This window comes from Helicoverpa armigera, chromosome 1, assembly GCF_030705265.1.
Source record: "Helicoverpa armigera isolate CAAS_96S chromosome 1, ASM3070526v1, whole genome shotgun sequence".
Taxonomy (NCBI): domain Eukaryota; kingdom Metazoa; phylum Arthropoda; class Insecta; order Lepidoptera; family Noctuidae; genus Helicoverpa; species Helicoverpa armigera.
Window position 1 is genome coordinate 6,913,481 of NC_087120.1, and position 20,611 is coordinate 6,934,091.

General features: G+C 35.2%; 1 protein-coding gene across 1 annotated transcript in view; it reads left to right on the forward strand.

The window, feature by feature from the left end:
- Nucleotides 1–5,566: 5,566 nt before the first annotated feature.
- LOC110374508 (uncharacterized) overlaps nt 5,567–20,611 on the forward strand; it is a 31,881-nt gene continuing 16,836 nt past the window's right edge. The window contains exons 1-2 of the mRNA XM_021332243.3: nt 5,567–5,822; nt 12,755–13,065. Coding sequence (XP_021187918.3) covers nt 12,778–13,065 — 288 coding nt within the window. The 5' untranslated portion in view covers nt 5,567–5,822; nt 12,755–12,777. The remainder of the gene's footprint in view (nt 5,823–12,754; nt 13,066–20,611) is intronic.

Here is a 20,611-nt window from a genome sequence, read left to right on the forward strand (position 1 = left end):
TCGCTTCTTAAACACAATTTTGTATGAAATAAGTTTCCTGATTGTGTTTCATGTTGAACGATGAAATGCGGGAGTCGGTGATTTTATTGGACCGCAACGTATGTGGGGCAAAATTTTGTACCTATTGGACTACTGAGTATACTATGTGCATAGATAGGTAACAGAAATATGTGGGATAAATAAAGTAACTGGAGAAAGATAAGTATAAATATTAGTTTATCTATTATATAAAAATAAGTCGGGTTTTCCTCCCTGACGCTATAACCTTAGAATGCACGAACCGATTTCCACGGTTTTGCATTCGTTGGAAAGGTCTTGGGCTCCGTGAGGTTTATAGCAAAGAAAATTCTGGAAACTCGATGTCCGAACTCTACGCGTGCGAAGCCGCGGGCGGAAGCTAGTATTTAATATAAAAGAAGTATAAGAATAAGTATTCAACTTTAATTTACTGAAGAAAGTTCTCATGTATTTTATTTTTAAGACGCTGACCATATTCATTGCAGCTGGAGTGCTACCATAACATTCATAAAAAATGGGACCTCCTTGGACCTCCTACAAAAGCAATTATGTTTTACTTTCAGACATAAACCGTCTTACCACAAAAACTTTTAAACGTCAGTTTATGCCTTGTCTAAAAAAATGACAAATTATGACGTTGACATATGGTTCATTTTGCAGCCAAAATTTTATTAGACAAGTGTAAAACAGGGTTTAAAGTTTTTGTAGTAAGGCCCATAATATCTTAAAACGTAGGTAGGTATAATTTATTCCAATTTTAAACTGTCTCCCTTACAAACCTTTTCTTGGTTTCCTTCTGAAAATCTAAAAGCTTGAAACGTCTTTTGTGTGGATTTGAGATCCATCCATTCATGTTTCAAAATCAGCTGGAATTTTAAGTCTTCTCAATTTTACATTGCGAATTTAATTTGCATTCTCAAGAATTTTCATAGTTATAATCAAAAAGTCTGTCATCTATCTGTCATAATATTGGAAGTTTCATTATTAATTTTTAACATTTTTGGCAGTCATACTCAAGAGGCATAAAGTCTGACAACCAGTCTTACATGGGGGTATAAGTATACTCGAGTAGCTCGGTTGAAAAGGTCAGTATTGGCAGTCACACCATGTAAAACACTGGTACTCATCTACACACTGTTAAATTGGAAGCCGACACCAAATTAGGCAAAACATTTTTAAAACCTGGAATAAAAGTTAACTTTAAATTACAATGCCAACGACAATGACGATAGTGTACATAGTTGATGTGTACTTATCATTAGTTCTCAAGATTATTTTCTACCACACATACATAAGAAAACTATAGAAACCAGGAGGGAAAACTTGCTAATTTACCGTCTATAGTACTATACTTGAAGCAACACATCGCACGTTTTGGCTGTTCCAAGCATGTTTCCATTACCCTTTATCAGACTTAACTAACTTAACACTAATCAGTGTTAGGTATTGAAGTTCACTAACTATTTACCAAGTATTTCACCCCGTTCCTTATTTATTAGTGTTCATGTAGAACAATAATTATGTGTTGAACTATTTATAGGTGAAGCTAACTTGTGACAGAAAACTATACGAAGCTTGCGCTATAGTGCTTGCTCGAAAGGTGTCTGAATATTTCGTTGAGTGTGTGCGTAGTGTATTTATAGGCATCTTGAGTGTGTGTGTGTAGTGCAAATATCTACCTTTAAATGTTTGTTTAAGATACATTTAATCCATACGTAGGTACCTATACAATATATTTGTACCTATACATAATATAGGTACCTATATGTACAAACAAATATAATTGTAAGAAAAACACTATTTTTGTATGTCTATTTGATGGGTTGATCCGGGTAAACTCTGAAATGACTCGACAGATTTTGGCGGGACTTTCACTGGCTGATAGCTGATGTAACAAAGATAAACTTGGTGAACATGAAACCACGGGCAACAACTAGTACAAAAAAAACCTTCTGAACGGTTAGGTAAATAGTTACGATATATTTTTCACATTTACTCATTTTACTCGTTAAAGGTACTTTAGCGCTTTCCAAACTCATTTAAACAGTTTAGTACCACATGGTCATAAAAGTACGATACCAAAACTGCAGCCAGCCCTTTGAAGTTCAGAATTACCTCCCAGGATGCGTTTCCTCATTTCATATTACGTAGTAACGTTTAACCAATTCACCCGTGATGTCGTTTGCGTCGGCACACCTAATATTATTATCGACGGCTAGTTATAAGCGAACCTCATTAAATGCGGCCATCATTTTCTTATATTTAAGTACCTTTATCTTATTGTTTAAATCTGAATGAATAAATAAAGAATGGGTAAGTTTAAGTTGTATATACAACATGTAACGTAATTAACGCACACCCTCAAACACCCCAATTAGAATATTATGTTATAATCATAATACATACACTGAATTTTTAATTTAACATGTATATTTACTAAATTAGTTATACCAATTCTTGGAGAACTTTTTGGTCATACTACTACGCACGCAAATATCGCGCCGCGCGCCGCTCGACTCGACACAACATAACGAAACTACGGAAAAAGCCGACAATACACGAAGTCTTATTACTTTGAGTTACGGTCTATTTGAATTTGTTTTGACTGTACAGGGTTAATATGACAATAATTTCCGTAGTTTTGATTATTTTTGGGATAAAAAAATACCTATATTAAAGATGATATAAATCGATTCAGTAAATGATTCTGAACAAACTAATTTCAGGATGTGCGTTAATTAAGTTACATGTTGTATAAGTTTATTTTTAATTTTTAAAATTAATGTAAATATTATGTAAATATTATACCAGAAATAAAATAAATAAAGGAAATTGGATTACCTATAGTTTTTATAAATGAATATAAAGTAAATATTTACATTCAAAGTCAAACTAGCCTAATTAATTAGAACTTCTTTTCGTAAATAATTTCAAAATGATAAAACATGAAAACCTTTCAGGCATACATATTTATTTATTTATTCAATAGTTTATGTAAACACACAAAATGCAGACAAGAAGAAAAAAATTAATACATAGTACATACCTAAAAAAAAAATTAATGTTGTCTCATAACAATTGTACTGTCTAAAACAAAAACACCTAGACCGATTTTGAAAGTAATTCCCTGCACATAGCTTATTTTGTACATACATATTTTCCGAATGCAGGAAATATGCCTTTCAAGACATGTAAACAGCTGAAAAACTGATTTTAAATATATCCGCACGTTATTCACATCACGCCGCTATTAATAATGACTCGTTTATCAATTTTACTCATAACACATCACTTGTTTTCATTTTGTTGTTTATAATTCTGAACTCGTTTCGTAAATGATATATTTTCGTGAATAAACTCGTATATTACTACGCGACGTTTTATGAACGTCACATTTGTTGACTTAGGTATTTGGATCCTTGGGGCCCTGTTGATCAAATTAACTTTACAATATCTTTGTTGGGAACAGCCCAGCCTTTTCCAAACTATGTTGGGGTCGGCTTCCAGTGTAACTAAATGCAGCTTAGTACCGATGTTTTACATGGTATGACTATCTAATATCTTCAATACCTGTATAACCCGACACCCCTTGATATGACTGGTTGTCAGAATTTCCGACTGTTACCGGTAACAAATAACCGTAGAAACCAATTCGACCAGTGCGGCTGTAACTTAGCCATGAGCTCCTCGAATTTCATGGCAGTAGGTACAATTAGTAAATCTCGTTCCGTACGTACATTGGAAATAGTTAATAGCGTATTATTATTCGCGAAACAATACCGTAGACATGGCGGCATTGAAATTGGCTGCCAAGTGACAAGGTATTGTGTGACGCTCATTTGTCTGTGCCTCCAGACCTCTGCCCATTGCCTACAGACCCACTCAATCCTTAACAATCCTTGAAACTAAACTGCGTTAAACATGTACTAACTTCTAGTCAACTTTTGATAATAAAAGGGAGAGTTTTGCTAGCTTTTATTGAGGTTCATATTATTTAGGGTCATCGGGGTATTCATTGTGGTAACATAATTTGTAAAATACAATATTTTACCGTTTGCGTCGTTTGACTGTCGACTTTGACTTCGAGCAGATCTTGTCGGTGAGCTTTGCTTTTCCGAAGTTAGCAACTATTTTCTTCGCAATGAATTAAACAAAGCGAGCGGAGTCGAATGGCTAACTTCAAAAATGCAAAGACATTAAGCGAAATGTAGACAAAAAATCAACTTAAAATCAATACACTCATGCTCATAAGCGATCATTCAAAACCACATTCATCAATTAGTCGTTTCTGAAACTAGTTACGGGCATCGTAACTACATTTTCATACATCGATAATTGCAGTCGGATTCTCATCGCGTTGGCTGTCAGTGCCGTTACAAATGCCATTACTTTTTTCCGTATCGATATTTCAGTTGCACTGACATTGCCTAATCCTGTTACGATTTGAAATATGCCTGCCGTAATATGGGAAATGGAGTCGGCTGGCCCGTATACCCTATTTTGGGCCCATGCCTAGATAAGGGGATTAAGTTTCACGTGACTTTGAAACGTGACTAGGAACGAACTGCATGCATCTGGTAGCGTGCGCAGCTGAGTAAAATGAATGCAGTCTGATTGTAAAGATGTTTGTGCTAAAGGGAAAATATTCCATAATATTTATTGCCGCTTCAGAAAAATACCATTAAGTTCAAGGTTGCCAACGAGATTGAATCATAGGAAAAATAAAATTGGATTTCTACGTTTACCGATTGGCGTCTGAAGGTTTATCGGCTGAAGGTCATGGAAAATCCATAGCTTCATGACGTCTTCTTTTATAATTATATTAACTGAACGTTTGCAATTGGATTTAGGTTGAGGCATTCGGGTATTTGAAGGTTAAGAGTACACAGATGAATGGTATAAACAGAATTGTACGACAAGTAAATTAATTTTATAATACGAATACATAAAATGTACATAGATTAAATTGAATTCTTATTCGGATTGGAACGGCTCGGATAAAAAAACTTATTTGATAGGATGAACCGTGAATCGAATATTTGCTTTAGTTTCACTCAGGTTTGCGTTACTCAAAAGTTTTTTTGAGAATAAAAAAGTTGAAATAACCATTTCCATTACGAATTCTGTTGGATATCTATCCAACAGTCTATTTATCTCAGTGTAATTATTTTATTTATTGATTTCAGTATTTTTACGTCAGGAGAGAATATTTTTCTACGAATTTAATGTTTGAGGCATGAAAAAAGTTTAAGCTTTTTGATGATCATTCTCACACACATTAGACTGCCCAGCATTTGTATCATCAAGGAGTATGAAACAATTAGCTTTCTTTATAGTAAACTGACTAAGATAATCTCTTTTCCGTCAAGAAATTTCGAGAAGAGTAGGTAAGGTTTTGAGCAATGAACAATACGATAAAAAGATCTAAAATCAACATTACGTGTCATTACTACGCAAGCTCTTCATTACAATTTGTAATTCGAGTATTTATAGATATTGTGAGTGAATGCCTTTTATAGAATCTATGCGCCAATGTTTATCACACTGTATATTTGGAATTTTGAGACAATATAAGTGCCAAACGTGAGCGCTGCATTACATATCGTCGGAAATCCGCGCTTCGTTCGGCTTCCTCCGTTTGTTGCAGTTCTTTTTCGACAAGGAAATCATTCGGAACAAAAGTCAGTATTATTTCTGTGTGGCTCACGGTTAAACATAGGCTCGCCCACGCTGCTCACGCGCCGCACCGCCGCCGCTCGACTGCCCAGTCCCGTCTTCCTACTCGCCGCCTATACACGCTCCAGGTCAGTACACTAACATTCACTTTCTATGCAACCTCAGCGAATTTTACCTAACATATTTAATTGCTGTGCGACATCTATTCATTGATCTGCTGATTGATTTATTTCTATAAATATTTTTTCTGTTACAAAATTTAATTCGCAAATTTTAATTTAGGATTGGTTACCGGTAATGTGCGTTCGAATTCCTATTGCGTGATTATTTTTAGCCGTTCAGCGTTGAACGAGTGCATATTACAATACCTCGTGTCCGACTAAAAACCCGGTTTTCGATACTAAAAATATCCCGATATCGAATGTTTGCGAATTCTATTTTGAATTGGTTTCACTGTTCGACAGTAATCTATCAGGTGGGGATGATACGCGAAACAAATACCGCGACGGTCATTGTCGATTCTATTATATAATTTTTGATCAAACATTCGTAGATATTTGTGTGTAGTAAACATTTATATTATGTTTATATAAAAATTCATTGAAGTAAATGCTCGTTGATTTTTTTTTATGTTCCATGCCAAATAGTTGCTGACGTATGATAACATCGAAATCTACGGCTTGAACATCTGTCTTGTCAAATTAAAAGATTCTGTCTCTATTTTCGTTCGGGCAGTGAACATAAAAAATGGTTTACCGTCGTCGGCAACAGGATATTACGTATTGTTGATGATTTTAATGTTACTGAAACATTGTTTTTACAACGCACATGATATGTCTGACGCGATGCTCATAAAATACACAAGCTAAGATTTTAATAGTTTCGCAAACAAACCGGGCGCGTGCTTTCAGCCGAAACGGGGATCGCTTGATAAAACAAAAATATTTCAGTGTTACTATTATAGGTAGCTTACGAGTTATTTTACGTGTCGTTACGCACGTATAGTTTGTATGTTTTATGCTTTGCAAGCTTTCATGCAGTAGTTTTATGAAAGATATTCATAAATCGCGATGATGCACTTTTCTTTCGTTGTTTACCTGATCTTGTTTCTTTAAAACTTTATTTTGATTGATAAGTTTTTTTAATTGATGAATAGGTTGGAAATGGTTACTTACTGTAAAGGGTGTTAAGGAGGACATTTGTCAAGGCACTGGTTACGTTTATTTAGAGTATTGAAAGACTTCATGTTACTTAATATAATATTCAACGAAACCTAGAAGTAGCAATCGGTAGAATAAAATGCTAATGTTTTAAGATATTTTCTAGAAATACTCGAAGACAAGAATCTCGACTTACAACCGGGTTAAATCAATCAAACGTTTTCAAATCTATTCTTGTATTTCTTATGTCAAGATTTACACGCTTAAGTGTAACGCATTACGCTACTGCCCTACAAATATTATAGCTATACAAACTTCTGCTTGCGGTTTCACTCACTTCCAGGCGGAACTACTTACGGAAAATGGATAAAAAGAGACTTTTATACTTATTATTCTGAGTAGTTTTGTCGTGAAAGGTGTTTACCTTTAAACATATAGGTACGTAGACCCACATATTATGATATAAATACCTACAAACTTTCACATTTTATGAGGAAATGGCTAGTTTTATACATACGTAACAGTTAAATAACAGAACTTCTCATTGTAAAACTCCTCGTAGTATTTACCTGCACCAAAAATAGTGTATCTACTTTATTTACGACTAGCCGTTTTCCCGCGGTTTCACCCGCGTCCCGTGGGAGCTACTGCCCGCACCGGGATAAATATAGCCTATGTTACTCGCAGATAATATAGCTTTCTAATGGTGAAAGAATATTTAAAATCGGTCCAGTAGTTTTTGAGTTTATCCATTACAACCAAACAAACAAAGTTTTCCTCTTTAAGTATAATATTAGTATAGATGATATACTATTTATTTTGACAGCAAATCCACCAGACAATCTTTGAGTGTACACGAGTATGAACGAAAACAGAAACATTTGCATTATAATTCATAGCACTGCTGAAAATAATGGGCTGCATTTCATTTAAATTCATTAGACCATAGGCGTATTGCACTAATTACTTTAAAAGCTTTTGACGTAAATACGAAATGTAACGTACATTAGTGAGTATTTTGTTAATAGACCGGCACAAATCTCAACGCTGCAGTATGAAATGCGATAAGACCTACAAACCTTTCGTAATAGGCATAGGGTTGCCAGATACAGGTATTTCAGTTCCGGGACTATTCGAGAATTGAGAAAAGAGTATGAAAAATTAAAAAACTTATGCATTTTTTTTGCTTTTATTCAAAATTCGCATGATCGTAGAATGATTTTGCTGCCCTTCCAAAAGACTTGCCAATTATGACTAGACAATATTATAATATGAAGGTGAAACAGCGAAAAAGTATATCAAAATCGATAAATATAAACTTAAACACTAAGCAATGATATTCAGTAGATTTTCCTGAATCTTATAAAGCACTTGAGAACCAAAGAAACGAAATTTACGAATAAACGATTCCCTGAAACTGTAAACCAAGTACTTCGGTCAAATGCTACATTGTGAAAACTACTTTATTATCAAATTGCCCAACTGTCATGTAGCAATATAATAATGCCCGTGCAATGTGATAAATAATGAAGTTAAGATAGTTATTAATCACTTACTGCCACACTCAGAGTCAGTTAATGGTTACTTAAGTGGCTCCTTAGTATAGATTTAAAAAAGCTCACTCTCAGAGACAATTAATGATCCGTTAGCATCCCTTAATGACAATTAAAGTTAAGTAAAGCAAAACCTTTACTTAACTTTCTAATGATTGATTTTGACATTTATGTTTAAGGTTATAAAAGTAAATAAAATATTTTTAAAAGTCTCAGGAATATGAATGTTTTAACAATAAAGTAAAGATGAGTGATTTGCTTGACTTTATTGATTTTGTAGACTATACCAGAAGGTTTAGAGTAGTGGGGCCAAATAAGAAGCCCAGGAGGAGTAACATTAGAAGTCTATAGGAATATAAAAGGGTATTTTTCTATCAATGTTCAAGCAGTCACTGGGACAAACTTGGAATTTTATGATCTAGTAGCCCGGTGGCCTGGCAGTACCCATGATAGTTTTATTTATAACAGCAGTGCAATTAAACAAAGACTGAATACTGGAGTGTTAAAAGGGATAATTTTAGGGGACAGCGGGTATGCAGTTAGCAATGTGCTACTGACGCCGTTTTTATCACCAAATTCAACTGCACAAGAAAACTACAACAGAAGCCAAATAAAATATAATGTGGAATACTGTGGAAAGACGCTTTGGCATTTGGAAAAGAAGGTTTCCTTGTCTCCAACTTGGAATGGGCATAGATGGATACAGTTGTGGCTGTTATGTGCTTATGCGACACTGCATAATATTTCTTTACAGGTTGATGACTTGGTTCCAATGAACTGGGAATCTCCTCATATTGAGAATAATGATGTTGTCCTGATGAGTGAAAGGCGTGAAAGCACAACCAACAGCAATGGATTTTTGGTGCGACCATCTATAGTTGATAGGTTTTTCTCATAATATAATTTTGAATAAATAAAAATCCATAAAATAAGACGAATACTTTTTTAATGGTTGAACAACTATGTAGTACAAAGTTTATTTGACTGCCTTGTTGGTCTAGTGGTCGCAAGCGCGGCTGCTGTGCTCGAGGTCTCTCGAGGGTTTTCTTAAACTTTCACAAAGCAGCCCGTGGTCTGGAAGTTGGTGATTGATTTCTGATTGAACTCCTGTGTTATACTATCCCATGCTGCTTGTTTCTTGGCGACTGACTTGCCATCTGTTATTTTAGATTCCACGATTGGTCTCTTTTTATCTAATTGTGCTAACAAAGCTTTTTCGTCCGCCGTGAAATTAGCCACACGTTTGCGTGGGGCTCTTGTTCCTGAAGACTCCTAAAATGAAACAAGCACAAGTTAAATTCTTCAAATACATATGTGCAGCTACTAATGTACATAGAAGCGAAACTTACCATGACATGTTAAGATAAAGCTATTTATTTCAGAGCTTATCACACTTTTCCACACACTTTTCTTTCCTGACGGTTAACGGAACAAGAATTTTAAACGTAACCTTGACACTGACAGTACAATATTGACAGTGATACCAGAAAAAAGTTTCCATGTACTTTATATCATTTACATGAAAATAGGTGTTTTTACGTAAAAACGATGCCGAAATAAACAAATTCTTATTTCTATTGTTGATATACAAGGTTTTAATGTATTTAAATAACAGTTTTTGCTACTTAATAATTTCACATTTTAAGGTGCGGCTACACCTTTCGTTTATCGATAAGCATTATCAAAGACAATTTGACCATACTCTGCCCTACGGATACTTAAAGCTGTCATTAACTAATGAACCCTTAAATTTCGTCTCTGGGATGTATCGTTCATTAACAGATTTAATGATAATTAGTTAAGGACTCGTTAGGACTAATTTAAGTATCCATTCTGAGTGTGGCAGTTAGCCCGATAAAGCTAAGCATTATTCATAATGTTCGGGGATTATTTATAATGCCCGAATTATTCAATGTCCCATAACATATACATTGCTACATTATGGTAACCATATTTGCATGGTTTAGAAATATTTCACTTATATCATCTGAACTTTTATTAAACTTGTAAAAGAAGTGAATCAAGGCGAGAGTCCAACGGTGAGCGGCACTGTGACGCACACATGTGTTTATCTGGTCATTTCGTATTAGCAAACAGTAACAAATTACGTGCGAACATAAATGTCTAAAATACGCGATACCTATCTTATAAATCTTTGAGCGCGTACACAAATGCTAGAAGCGTACACAATATTTTTTTTTGGCGAACATTTTAACAAATTATTTCGGCCAAAAGATTCGTATTTGTCTTTCGAATATCAAATCATTCATAATTTTTCGCGGTTTAAGTACGGTATTTCTCTAAACGATAAATGACTAGCCGTTCTTACTCAAATACAGACATAACAAGTCCAAACACTATGACTACACGCTTATAAATAAATATATTTGGCAGACAAAGTCTCCCGAGGGGACTCAGTCCCTTTACTAAAGATTTCAGCTATGTACCGTGCAACGGAGCGTGAATTATTATACAAATACAGCATGAAGGGATAAATATTATAGAGCAAACTGTTTCAGTTCAAAGCAAAGCCGAAACACACTAGCCACTGCTCGTATTTTGTCATTTAAATATTAGTAACAACCTGGCTTTATCCCACACTTTATCTCAAAGCGAGTTATCTTTGACAGATGCTTTTGGTCTACACAGTGTTCAAACATAGAACTCATGTTTGCAGTTTTCAGTTCTCCAGATGTAAAATAAAAAGCAGCTCTATTAAAATAAAAATAAGCACCATTAAAATAAAAGGCAGCCCTACCGCAAGTAAACCATTATATACTTTATCAATAGCAAGAAGCTCCTGGCTTGATGAGTCAAAAGACAAAAAAGAGAGAGAAAAGAAAAAGCGACATCTTAAAAATTTTATTTCACTTTTTGTATTTCGTCATGGAAGCGAGCCGGGAAGTTACTTTGTGTGAACTGCGCCTTAAGAGACGCTTTTGTAATGGAGAAATTAATTATTATTGGTGATACTGGCTCCCTGCACAGCTGTCCACCTTAATTAGAAGGACGGGCGCTCCAAAATGTTCCGTAGCTTATGATAGTAGATGCATCAGTACAAGGACGTCTGCCTACTTTTGTCGAGCTACTTTTTGCCTCACTTTGAGACTTAAAAATTGTGCGGTTAAAAACGTGGCGACTTTTATATTTAAATAGACTATAATAAAAACTTGTAATAACTCATTCAACAAAAAATATCTTGCAACACAGCAACAAATTCTCCCTTTAAAATAAGCAGTGCGGACTTCATACACACATCTAAACAGTATTAGGTATCGGATATTGATAAAGGTGAACAATAGGGCTTTTTCGGCGTTATTGCGAACACTGAAATCTGACTTTCACGGCCCAATGACTGGACAATGCTGATATGAATGGATCTGTTCTCAGTTCAGGCGTGACAGCCTGTATTAACGTCCTGTTTATATTATAAATATGGACTTTTGAGGGTGTGATTATTATGGCTGATGATATTCATGGAGAACTACGGAACACGTTAATAATAATTTAAGTTATATCTTTTATAATCTAATTATAATTAAGTAGAAGTGTGTTATTTAGTTACGTGTTTTATTTCAAACGAAGCTATTAAATAAACCCGACAATATAATTTAAAAATAAAACAACTGAGCACCCTTCGTGCTCATTGAAAAGAATCCCCCCTATATTACTTAGAAATAAGATGAGCGCAATTCAAAAGTAAAGTTCGACTCCGACTACAAGTCTATATAAAGAAGGGTCGGTTTTCCTCAGTTTTCTTTCATAATAAATCTAACTCAAAGCACAGACAGAAGTCTATGTAATGCAGTCCGCACTATTACACTCATGCACTTTATTATTGCAAAACAAACGAGCAATGGAATTATTGCACGGAATTTTTTGACGTGTTCTAAGTTTAGAAGCGGCATAGTCCGCGATGTGAAAAATATACTCGATAGAATAGACTCGAAATATTCCAGACTTTGTCCCTTTCAGTTCTTATTTCGGGTGTTTGTTCTGTGAATTCATTTTCATTTGTCAAAAAATCGTTATGAAGCTCTTTGACTATATTGTTCTCTATGAGCGAAACATAAAAAGTAAATCGTGTTTATGTATTAGATACGGAATAAATAGATCGGTATTATGTCACTTACTATTATAACCTCCCCACTCAGAGACGTTTAATTGTTACTTAAGCCATTCCTTAGTGAAGGATTTGTATGACATTCCGTCACTAAGGAGTGACTTAAGTAATCATTAAATGTCTCTGAGTGGGGAGGTAAGACTGATTTTTTTCCTATGTATATAACAACTACAGCACATATCTATCTCAGAATAATTATTTAACCCACATTTTATTATCCCCAGAACAACAAAGAAACAAGACAAAAATGAGTCGCTTAGGCCGGACCCGACGCACACGCGTCTACGATTGTAACTTCGACAAAGGAGAGAGCTACTACCGTCCGGTATTGGACCGTCTCGATGGCAAGACTCCGACGCCCCGCGCCACCGAACCGGACCGCGACCGTATCAGGGCCGACGTTGAGAACCGCATCAAGAGCGCTCTGGATGACGTGGAAGGTCCCATGGATGATCTGTTCGACTCCAGAGGAGCTAGGGTACAGAGGGGCAGACCTCTGTCCTCTGCGTTCGACACTGAGGAACTTTCTGACGATGTAAGTACCTTTTTTTTAATAATTCTTGGTTCACGTTTGTTGGGACTTTATTACAAAAAAAAATTGTCTGGCTATCAACAATTTTCCACTTTCTTAAAACAATTTCCCAACATTTTTAGGAAGTAGAAAAACTGAACGTCGCCTTTTTTAGTTTGTCATGAAAGAGACTTTTATATGGCTGTGCATTAAATGGGATGCCTAGTGATTTTTTTTAAATTGATTAGAATTTTATGATCATTACAAAACAATATTTTATTTACGTAGTTCTGATTTTGGACAAATATTGACGTAAAACCATGTTTTTAATTAATTTTTAGTGTGTATTCAATTTCCAAAGCGGTATTCGAAAACAATGGAATCCTTTTTTGGAATCATTAATTTATTTGTTGATGTTAGTTTAAACCACACAGGTATCGTGGTTTCATTATTGAAATAACCGTGGAGTATTGAATAACGTATTTATTTCAACAATCTACATATTTTGTTTCAATCATTGTTTGTATGTTTTGTTTTATTGATACGAATGAATGAATACATATGTAACTTAATATGAGCAACCAATTAAAATTTCAGTGCATGCATTCATTACTATCGATTTGATTAGATTGTTTTAAGTAAATAGAAAAACAAAATAACTTCAGTGCACTGGAAAAAATCAACATTTATAGTGAAAACTTTTTCCGATAACTTTAACAGGTTGTCTGCCCAATTTTAAATAGAAATACATTATATTTGTCAATTCAATTGCTCAAATATTTAAAGCAAAGGCTGAATAAATAAATAATTACTCCAATTCATTTAAAGATGCCTATGTATTCATTAGTTTCTAGAATTAACTAAACGTAGAGAGACGTAAAGGTAGATAATATACTTGTTATTTGAAGTCTTTAGTACTTACTTACCTGTAATGGTTTAATATCGTTTCTATTAACGAGTTTCACAGAAATATGGTATCTTCTTAGGAACAATCTCCTTCAAAAGGTACTTATTCCTGAAGTGGCTGCGCTTTCTAGGATATCTGATTCCACATCTTGATCTTAAGTAGCCTTACTTTGAAAACAGATGCTATTTGATTATAATTAAGGTTTATTTTTAAAAAACATTATTATATAACCGAGTGGGTACATAAAGCTTGAGAAATAATGTAATACAGTAGACTAGCACTGACCCCTCAAGAGCCGTGCATACTAAAGCTTATTACTATAGAACCGAGCGCCTTTTTCACTAGAGCACGCACGAAAAAATTCCTAAATAAGTGCAGACATTTTACAAAGAAGCTTTCTGCGGTACGTCGTAAATAAAATTATGACGGGCCGCCATGGGAAGTACTAATTAATATCGAAGGCCTGCATTAAAGTGCAAAAATGCCAACGTAAATTGATTAATCGCAGAATGGTAGTAAACAACTACATATTATGTTAAGAGTACTTTTATGAAGAGATGATACGCACTGCCCATTAATGACGTCACAAATATTGTGTATGGGGAAATACTCTGTACTTATTGCTTTCACGTTGAAAAAAGTTGACGATTTTAATGGACGTGGTTTTTTTGTGAAAGGTTCGGGACTTAATTGCAGGCTCTTAAACTATTTAGTGGAAGAATGCAATTTGTAAGGTTTCGATGATAAAATACGGAAACAGTTATTTTTTGAAATTGTTGCCATATAATAAATAAAAGTACATGAAAATTATTCTAACATCGTCACAAAGAGACAAAGGCATGATCAAACTTCGAGAAAAGTATCAGAATAACAATGTAGTCTGTAACACCTTACAAAATTCTGCACATAATATCTCGAGGAGGTTGGACAAAGACAGGATGGCCTTTAGAAATCCGAGGCTTAGTAGTTAGCTGGGTATACCATTGCTTGTTGCAAAGTTGCATAAAGGTGCAAATCTCGGCCAAGTCCGAATACAGGAATCAGGTAGTTTGAGGTGAGAGTTTCAAAGCTGACCGGGCTATTGTCTGCAGAGGATCTGGGCCAATCATACGTTTTCTATTATGTTATGCTAGCTTTATGAGAATAATGATGTTTGTTATGATAAGACTTTTGTGCTCGTTCCTCTACAGCAATGTGAATTGAATACGTCGATTGCAAACTGCGAAAGTTGTTACTGTTACTGTCGCAGAATTTTTATTGTCCCACTCCTGGGCAAAGCCTCCTCTCAAGCGGAGAAGGATTGAGCATTAATCACCACTCTTGCTCAATGCGGTTGGTGATTACAGACTTAATAGTCCAGGTTTCCTCAAGATGTTTTCCTTCACCTTTTTATCAGCCATTGGTGTCCAAGATACCTATACTTAGACTTTCCAATAGAAACTTAGAAAAGTTGCATTGGTACTTGCCTGACCTGGAATCGAACCCACACTCTCATACTCGAGAGGTTGGTTCTTGACCCACTACGCCACGACGACTTTTACGCGAAATTAATAAAAGATTATACAAACATCAGATAAAAGTGCATTTGCATAAATCTTTGAATCAAACCAATCAGAAAAGTATCCAATTAATATCACACTCTTCAAAAGACTGACCAGTTTTTGCAAAGTTTTGAAAACGCGGATTTGATCTCGACCGGGTTTGGCGAAGGGAGCTGAATAGATACGAGGCAGAATTCAAAAGCGAATATTGCAGATTAGGGCCGATTCACACTGCGCCAGCCTCGGGGATGCAAAGCGGCCTGAGTGACGGGAATAAATGTGATACATTTTGCATATAGCCCGTTCACCGCATGGCGAGTGTACATACACGGGGTTTGGGGCGACCGTATTTTATTCCGGCATTGTTAGGACACGTCCTAGCGCGATATGCCACGGATCGTTTGCGGCCGACTCGCCCTTTAATCTATCATGTTATGCCCGGTATTATATACTTAACCCGGCTAGACTTTATTTGTGCTTCTATTTATATTGTGTTTTGGAGTGCAGTTTGTCAGTTTGTTTTGCAGGGTTTTCAAACATAATAATTATGAGCATATTGCGAACATAAGATTTTATATCATTTACACTGTTTTCGACAACATAGTTTTTTTTTACATTTTACAATTCTATGTAGGTAGTAAAACTTTCAGCTGTCATAAAAATTAAAGAGGCTTCTAATAAAACGAAAACCTATGAGTACCTGCCGGTTACGAGGTAGAAAAATAAAGAACAACGTGCAATCCAGCCCGTCTACTCGCTCCTATTTCAAAACTTTGCCATACCCATTCGAAAACTTTTGAACTTATTATTTCTCTCGCTATAGTATTTTTCTATGTTTGCATTCATCATTATTTGTACGGGTTCTTTGTTTACAGAAACCTAACAGGGCATCTAGAAACAGTTTTATATATATTTATATGCTAAACTTACAAAAATGATATTATGGTCAAGACGAAATATGTATGCTTAGAAGAGAGCGCCTTGCATAAAACTGAAGGAACGCATATTTTTCAAATAGGATAAAATTAAAAGTCTCGCTAACCATGTTCAGCAAAGGCACTCGTATAATCAGGTACAAGAGCAGTGTCAAAATAATACAAAAAAATACCATAGACCATCGCTTCGGTCCTTAATTAATTTTTTCATAGAGCTCAACTGAGCCCTGTTTGTAATCCCGTATTTTTAATCAAACCGCTAACCGGATTTTGTATTTGTTACGTCACGGGCCTCTTTCATTTTACTCGTAGGTGCACCGATGGACAGGATTTTTTAAATCAATTATTTTAATACTTTTCAAACGAAATATTCTGGCACTAATACCGTTTGGATTATGCATCTGATTCATATAGGTAACAGGGTACATCCCTTAATGGAACTATGTTACTCCCCTATAGACACAATTCGTGCAGATCACGGATTAGTCTAAGCCCCAACATCCATTAGAGACGAACGTACCTAATAATCGGTATCAATACGTACGTTAGGAACGCAATCCACTAAAAGCCAGCCCGTCTGAACCAAAGGCCCGTCGCATCATCTGTCAAAGGTGCCGTCAATGTCGCATCGCTAAACTTGCAAACATACGCTGTACCTCTATACTAAACCCATGTTTGATACTAGTTACTTAGCAATAAGTTTGTGCAGGAGACATATTAATACCATTAAAGTACTTAGAGCTTATTGAAGATGATGTATTAGCTGTAGCTGCGATTCCTCTTGCATTGGTATCTGAATTTGCATCATCGTCGAAGTCGAAGTCAAAGTAAAATCTTTGGCGTTTAAAGGGCTTTTAAAAAAATGAAGTTAAAAGAATTAAATAACATTTAAGGTAGATGCTTATTCCTCAATAAGCTTCTTACGGGAACATAAAAGTCGTGGCGGCCTGGTGAGTAATGGACCAACCTCAAGTACGAGGGCGCGGGTTCGATCCCAGGTCAGGCAAGTACCAATGCAACTTTTCTAAGTTTGTATGTACTTTCTAAGTATATCTTAGACACCATTGGCTGTGTTTCGGATGGCACGTTAAACTGTAGGTCCCGGCTGTCATTGAACATCCTTGGCAGTTGTTACGGGTAGTCAGAAGCCAGTAAGTCTGACACCAGTCTAACCTAGGGGTATCGGGTTGCCCGGGTTACTGGGTTGAGGAGGTCAGATAGGCAGTCGCTTCTTGTAAAGCACTGGTACTCAGCTGAATCCGGTTAGACTGGAAGCCGACCCCAACATGATTGGGAAAAGGCTCGGAGGATGAAGCTTCTTACGGGAACAGAACGGGAAGGGACAAGAAACTCCATGGCTACAATTTTTTTTACATTTACATAACACAAACAAAGATTGTATGCAAAGATGATGTAAAACATATTTCCTGACGACATAAATAAACAGTAACAAATCACCGCAAACAACTCACTTTGAACTACCTACACAGAAACCTAAGAATACATTATGCATCACATTGATATAGGGACAACACGAGGGTATTTTTAACTGCCTTATAAGCATTGAGAGGGTAACATTGAAATATGAAATGCGTTCTATATTTAAATGGTTTGAAACAGGTGCATACACGTGTGGAATGACATGTGCAGTTTAATGTTCTAGTGTGGGTTTTCCACGTAGGCAGTATGTAGCTCTAATTAGAAAGATACTTTGTCTCTCACCGTACATTATACATGAGAAATCTTCAATTGGAAGCCCTGAATGGAAAATTAGATGTTGAGTTAGTAGGAGTACGTTTTCAGTATCAAAAGTCCTTGTAAAATCTCAACGGGTATTTTACATTGAAATATTTATGTTCGTAAAGATAGTTCTGTCTTGTTTATGATAATTTAATATGAGGTTAAAAATTTTGTTTTTACTTAAATATTTTTTGTCTATATGTCTACATCGTTATTATTTAGCTAATGAGTTTATATATTTGTTTGCACACTTAGTTCAGACGTTATAGCGATTTGAAAAATATTTTAGTGTTAGATAGCCCTTTTGTTGAAAATGCCTGAGTATATGTAGGCTATGACAAACTATGTATATTTCATTTGGTTCAGACGTTTTATCATGATTACGTAACACAAATTGACAGACTTATGCATGCACCTGTAATAACTTTCTATGTGTCCTTCGACGCTACTCTCATTGCCACACAACATAGTAAAACTAGTACTAAATAAATAATATTATCGTGAAAATATCCAGTTGACACATTTACGGTGAGCATCTATTTCTGACGACCACGCTTGACGGATGTTTGGCATACATTCGTGGAGCATTTAAACATGTAACACATTTCTTAGTTGCAATAGTTTATGTTCTGCTCAATGTACATAATTATAAATTATATTATTCGTGTAAGATTTTATGATAATGTGATTTATATGAAGCAGCTCGTAGCTCTCTCTAAGTAATAGCCGCATGGCTCGATAGACTACGAAGTTAAGCAATGCTAAGCGCGGTCAATTAGTTGATGGGTGACCACAGGGCTCCTTGTTTATAATGGCAAGTTTAAGTGATGAATTCTGGGTAAACAAAATAGTTTAAAGCTTTTTATGGAAAAAGTACAATCAGGTAGATCTTTTCTAGATGATAAGTAACATTCATAAAGATTATCTTTTGTAAATCAAGATAATACACAGCTTCTTGCCTACACAAAATTAAATATAGGACTCATTACAAAGATTCTACGCCCACATAAAACATGATGGTCACCTTGTAAAAAATATTGACTCGATATAAGATTAAAAACCTTCCCACCTCGGTTTTTAATCCAATTATTTTTATAACCACTTTCTATCAGATGCGCATAGTAAACAACGTATAAAAACAAGCTATTTCCTTGGCTCGTTAATCGAACAACTTCAAGGAAAAATGATGTATCTAAATTTTTTTTTTTTTTTACCATGAATAATTTAGAAACAGATTATTAATTAATTTACTTTTAATAATTTATATTAATGTAAAGTTTCTCCATTCGTTTGTCTTGTAACATCGCTTCCACACGGGTGGACTTTTCTGTCATGACACATTCTGGGTAGAAAAAATCTATCGCTCGGTTTTAAACGTCATCTTCTGTACCGATAGTTGTCAATTGTTTAATGTCGCATTGTGTGAACGAGCGAACCGAGCTTTGCCGCTCGAATAAACTGCTAGTGTGAAAGCACTTCACATGTTCGAAGTTTCCTGTAAAATTCTTATATGTACTTACCGGCACGGATAATGAGCTCTCGGCGGAAGAGTGGGGATCGCTTTGCGCACTGTACACTTATGGCAATAAACCAATGAATCACTTCTGCGCAGTTGAAGGACAGGGCTCAATATCCTTGCCGATGATTATATTATATAATATAAATAATTTATGGCCAATAAATCGACCTTATTTAATTCAAATTAATATTAATTTGATGGTACTTTTAAGCTATTACCGGCTTCCAAATGTACCGTTGCTTCTCAGACATACCAAACACTAGTTCGCGTCTGTGTATTCATTAATTTAGTAGCGCGTAACCTTTAGATGTATTTGCAGACGGCCAGTATTCCCACAGGATTTCTTGGCACCGTTACCATGACAACCGATAGCTTGATTACTAACGGTCGTTCTCAATATTCTATCTTCTGTTACTTTTCTATCTACCGATAGGAATTTCACATTACCTGCTTGTACTGGGCTTATGTCAAAATTCCATCTGTTGCCAGCAAATTAAGAGATACATAATAAAATGTTCGAACAACTTTAGATGTTATACCTACGTTATGTGTTATTGTTTCTAGACCACAGTATAAAACATACCTATTTTGGTATTGATATAATTGATCATTATTGTGGTAATCAATCAATAAGCTGCCGGATATTAATACTCATTCAATATTTAAGCGGTAGTAGCTGTTTCCTAATTGCGGTTTGGATATGATGGACCCCAATTTAAAATAGGAATAATTTATTGTAAAGTATTAATTGAACATATTTTATTATATATGATCATGGCAGTTTAGCCATACCTACGGCTTAATTCTTTCGAACCTAGCAAGTTTACAAAACAAATATAAAGAAGGTAGAATTAATTTATGCAGCGTTACATCAAATTTCAAAAAGATAACAAACAACAAAGTATATGTTTGTTTACAAAATACAAAA